Source organism: Diorhabda sublineata, unplaced genomic scaffold, assembly GCF_026230105.1.
Source record: "Diorhabda sublineata isolate icDioSubl1.1 unplaced genomic scaffold, icDioSubl1.1 Dsub_141, whole genome shotgun sequence".
In the NCBI taxonomy this organism is placed as follows: Eukaryota; Metazoa; Arthropoda; class Insecta; order Coleoptera; family Chrysomelidae; genus Diorhabda; species Diorhabda sublineata.
In genome coordinates this window covers 24,831-30,360 of record NW_026614069.1, presented here as the reverse complement: position 1 = coordinate 30,360, position 5,530 = coordinate 24,831, and the positions used below count along the sequence as shown (strand labels likewise).

The 5,530-nt window shown below is 35.2% G+C and overlaps 1 protein-coding gene across 1 annotated transcript; it reads left to right on the top strand.

Moving 5' to 3' along the window:
* Positions 1–1,822: 1,822 nt before the first annotated feature.
* On the top strand, positions 1,823–2,665 carry LOC130452084 (somatostatin receptor type 2-like). Its single transcript, XM_056791408.1, has one exon. The coding sequence runs from the start codon at positions 1,823–1,825 to the stop codon at positions 2,663–2,665; it is 843 nt and encodes a 280-aa protein (XP_056647386.1).
* Positions 2,666–5,530: the final 2,865 nt, after the last annotated feature.

Sequence of the window (5,530 nt, the reverse complement as noted above, 5' to 3'; positions counted from 1 at the left end):
CGTTACCAATCGCTGTCAGTCTCTTCTTTTTCGCCTGTCTTGACTGTTATTTATCGCTGTCAGTCTCTTCTTTTTCGCTTGCCTTGACCGTTATCAATCTCTAGCTGTCAGTCTCTTCTTTTTCCTGTGTCTTGACCGTTATCAATCTCTAGCTGTCAGTCTCTTCTTTTCCGCGTGTCTTGACCGTTACCAATCGCTGTCAGTCTCTTCTTTTTCGCGTGTCTTGACCGTTATTTATCGCTGTCAGTCTCTTCTTTTTCGCGTGTCTTGACCGTTATCAATCTCTAGCTGTCAGTCTCTTCTTTTTCCTGTGTCTTGACCGTTATCAATCTCTAGCTGTAAGTCTCTTCTTTTTCCTGTTTCTTGACCGTTATCAATCACTGTCAGTCTCTTCTTTTTCGCCTGTCTTGACCGTTATTTATCGCTGTCAGTCTCTTCTTTTTCGCGTGTCTTGACCGTTATCAATCTCAAACTGTCAGTCTCTTCTTTTTCGCGTGTCTTGACCGTTATCAATCTCTAGCTGTCAGTCTCTTCTTTTTCGCGTGTCTTGACCGTTACCAATCGCTGTCAGTCTCTTCTTTTTCGCGTGTCTTGACCGTTATCAATCTCTAGCTGTCAGTCTCTTCTTTTTCCTGTGTCTTGACCGTTATCAATCGCTGTCAGTCTCTTCTTTTTCGCGTGTCTTGACCGTTACCAATCGCTGTCAGTCTCTTCTTTTTCGCCTGTCTTGACTGTTATTTATCGCTGTCAGTCTCTTCTTTTTCGCGTGTCTTAACCGTTATCAATCGCTGTCAGTCTCTTCTTTTTCGCTTGCCTTGACCGTTATCAATCTCTAGCTGTCAGTCTCTTCTTTTTCCTGTGTCTTGACCGTTATCAGTCTCTAGCTGTCAGTCTCTTCTTTTTCCTGTGTCTTGACCGTTATCAATCTCTAGCTGTCAGTCTCTTCTTTTCCGCGTGTCTTGACCGTTACCAATCGCTGTCAGTCTCTTCTTTTTCGCGTGTCTTGACCGTTATTTATCGCTGTCAATCTCTTCTTTTTCGCGTGTCTTGACTGTTATTTATCGCTGTCAGTCTCTTCTTTTTCGCTTGCCTTGACCGTTATCAATCTCTAGCTGTCAGTCTCTTCTTTTTCCTGTGTCTTGACCGTTATCAATCTCTAGCTGTCAGTCTCTTCTTTTCCGCGTGTCTTGACCGTTACCAATCGCTGTCAGTCTCTTCTTTTTCGCGTGTCTTGACCGTTATTTATCGCTGTCAGTCTCTTCTTTTTCGCGTGTCTTGACCGTTATCAATCTCTAGCTGTCAGTCTCTTCTTTTTCCTGTGTCTTGACCGTTATCAATCTCTAGCTGTAAGTCTGCGAAAAACTATTTCTTTTGAAAGTTTCCATAGTGGGCTCTGATTCAGTTCAGGGTAATTTTTATCATCTCGAACCTCGAAGCCTACTATCGGAAGTCTTTTTTCCAAATATCCTGGTTTCCTGGAGCTTTACGTGCTGTTTGAAACTCGCCACAATCCTCTTCTTTAATACCTCTATAAATCGTGGATTTCCCAACACCAAGCGTACTACTAATTTCACTGTGTCATCAACTAAACTGTTAAGAATACACAACTTGTACCTCGTTACTAAATGGGAACATTCTAGCTGTTCTTGGTACTCAAAAAACAAACGGGGTTTTTGGCCTGTTAAAACCTTTTTCAATTTCTGCGTTACGTTCGAAACAAATATATAGCAACTTTAGTAATCAATAAGGCTTGATATTAATAACTTTTTTTTGTTGTTTCAGTTTTTGAATCCATATGTCGATTGAGGCGTAACAGTCAACCATGATGAATAGTACAACGGGCAACGTAACCGACATCGACGAAGTCACTTATCCATTAGTGGTTCAAATAATTCAAACTATCTTATTCACAGTCGTTTGCATAGTAGGTCTAGTCGGTAACACGTTAGTCATCTACGTGGTTATCAGATTTTCGAAAATGCAAACCGTCACCAACATGTACATCGTCAATTTGGCAATAGCAGATGAATGTTTCCTGATTGGTATACCTTTCTTGATCACTACCATATTGAACAGGCATTGGATATTTGGTTACTTCGCCTGCAAGGCTTACATGCTTTCGACTGGTATAAACCAGTTCACCAGCTCCATTTTATTATGCGTCATGAGTGCTGATAGATACATCGCTGTTTGTCATCCTATATCATCGCCGAAATGGAGAACGCCTTTTATATCTAAGATAGTATCTCTGTTCGCTTGGACGTTCAGCATTCTCCTGATGATACCCATAATACAACATTCTCAAGAGATCAATAACGAAGATGGAAAAACTTCTTGCGTTATAGAATGGAGCACTTTCGAAAGCAGTTACAGCAATTATACAAACGCGACTGACGATTTTGATAATAGCAGACCTGCTCAGATATTTACTTGGTACACTTTCATATTCGGTTTCGCTATACCTTTATGTTTAATCATATATTTTTATTGGTTAGTTATTTTGAAACTTAAGAATGTCGGACCGAAAAATAAATCTAAAGAGAAGAAAAGATCGCACAGGAAGGTCACCAATTTGGTGTTGATTGTCGTCACTGTTTACATTATATGTTGGTTGCCTTATTGGGTGACGCAGCTTGCCATCAGTGATGACGTTAATGACACGTAAGTAACTTATATATACTCTATTATACAGGGTGTCCCACGACGAATTAAAACTATCTCTGTATATGGCAAAATACTCATAGTGAAATCATGAAAATTTCTACGTTTGGGTTTTTGAATACGATCTTTTTAACTAAAATATTTTCAAAGATGGTACAACAACAACAAGTCGACTGTAATTTTGTAATTTTAAATAGAACACCCAATATATTAATATATTTCTGAAATCTACGTGAAATTTTAGTATACTTTTGTTTATAAACTTTTTTCGAAAAATGCATACTTTTTGAGTTATTAATTTTTTTGTAAAAAATTGCAGACTCTTATAAATTATTTTTTTACGATTATACCCTTAAAGATATGAAAATAATTTTTGTTCGGTTGCTTTTAGGAAAGTCAAACGTATTTGAATCCATGTTGAAAAATTTTTCATTTTATACAGGGTGTGTATAAAAAGTTTTCAAAATTTAACTTCATAAATATCAAAATTTCTTTATTTTTTTAAATAGAATCACCCGGTTTTTTCTATTTTAATGCATCCAGGTAGAAAATAAGGCAAATTCATGTATACTTTCCTATACCTAAATCTTGAAGTTATCCAGATATTAAATGTTTTTTGTAAATTTTTAGAGATGCAGGTATGGTCTAAATTTTATTTTGATATACAAGCACTAAGAAATAAAAACGTATTTTTCTTTATCTTGTAAAGGTCTGTAAAAAAATCAAATCAAATTTTTCACCCCTAAATGCATTAAAATAGAAAAAACAGGGTGGTTCTATTAAAAAAAAATTGACATTTATGAAGTTAAACTTTGAATACAGACAGATAAAAAATGATTAGAGCAACGAACAAAATCAAGGAAACTAGAAAAAGAATCCAGGACATGGTAAGAACGTACTTTCGTAGTACCTAGCTCAACAAAGGTTTTGGAAAAACATACATTTATTCCACATACTTTTCCCAGCGATGTCCCATAATTTCGATACTCTTTTTACAATAAGAATCGTCGAGCTCCTCAAAATAGTAATTAACTAACTACATCACCTTTTCATTTTTGGAAAATGCTTGAGCACCGAGCCATTTTTTCAACTTCAGGGAAAGAAATTAATCCGAGGTGACTAAATCTGGCGAATGGGGTACAAGACGTAGCAATTCAAACTTTAGTTCATTGATTTTGGACGGATGTGTGAACTGGTACATTGTCTTGATGAAACAACACCGAATGCGGTCGTTTTTTCTCGATTTCTTCATTCAAACGTTGAACAATAAGTTCGCCGTTGATAGTTTTTCCTTTTTCAAGATAGCCAATGAAAATTATCCTATGCGCATCCCAAAACAACCGACGCCATGACATTGCCTGCAGATGGAACAGTCTTTGCCTTCTTTGGATCCGGTTCTACGTTTTCAGTCCATTGTTTTGATTATTCTCTTGCTTCGGATGTGAAGTGGTGGACTCACGTTTCATCCATGGTAATAAAAAGGGCTTTATTTATGTGGAACGCTCGATGAAAACATGTGCTTTTGTTCCAATCTGAGCAAACGCAGCACTTATCTTTTACACAGCTTTCTCATGTCCAAATTTTCCGTTAATATCGCAAATTTTCAAACTTAAAACATATTATGCAGTATATATCGTGTAGTTTCTGATTTTTCAAATAACTACCGCCATCTCTAGGTCAAGCCAGGTACTTCTGGAACAAAACTTTCAAAATAGTGGAGAGTTAGATCTGCTTATATTTGTAGGAAAATTATAACTGCATCGCCGTTTCGTCCTTTTATTCCACGCATTGAATTGATTGTTCAATTTTTCATCCGTGTAATAATTATTTTTTAAATAAATGATGTGTTTCGAAAGAAAAATCCACTGTTAGTGTTCAGACGGGAAGAAAACATCCCTCCAATCCCCTGTGGGTTGAATAGGTAAATATACTGATACGTTTTTATAAATATCCGTCGTTTTTTACAATTTTTTTTTATCTTGAATACGCTCCATATTTTATATTGAAAAGGAAATACGGGGATCATAGAAATTTCTCTTTTTAGTTGTAGTGAAATATGTTATTTGGCCGGATAAGATGAGAATATAAAATATTTACAATGTTTTAAAGAAAAATGTATGTTTATTACATGTTAATATACAGAGCGGAATTGAATTATGAAACAAATTAATTTATTAGCATTTGGAATTCCATATTTATCGCGTTGTTGGGGATGTTATAGATAATACAATAGTAGGTGAGATTTATAGAACCAATTTAGTACCTTTATCAAAAAAAACTGCGTACATATCTTGATTATGAGTTTTAGCATGAGGCAAAGTATATAATGGAGGCAGTTGTCAATTGATTTTGAGGTTTTTTCTTATATATTTATACTATTTTTATCGCTAGGATGAATCTATAATCTAATTTATTTAATTAATCACACTAACTATGACTTTTGATTATAAACTAACTAACCCTGCTAAACAATCTCGAATATACATCAGAACATTTTTCGTTTTTATACAAAAGTGTAGTAAAATTTTACGTAGATTTCAAAAATATATTAATATACAGAGTGTTCTATTTAAAATAACAAAGTTTCAGTTGACTTCTAGTAGAACCGGAAGTCGGCCATCTTTGAAAATATTTTAGTTAAAAAGATCGTATCCGAAAACCCATACGTAAAATTTTTCATGATTTTACTGTAAGTATTTTGCCAAATACAGATAGTTTTAACTCATCGGGGGACACCCTGCTTAGTGAAGGTATTTGTCAAATAATTTTTCCTTATTTATTTATACTGTTTCTCTCGGTAGGGTCAATCTATAAACATTGCCTCTAACTTAATTTATTCGAACACTAACTATGACTTTCCGTTATAAAC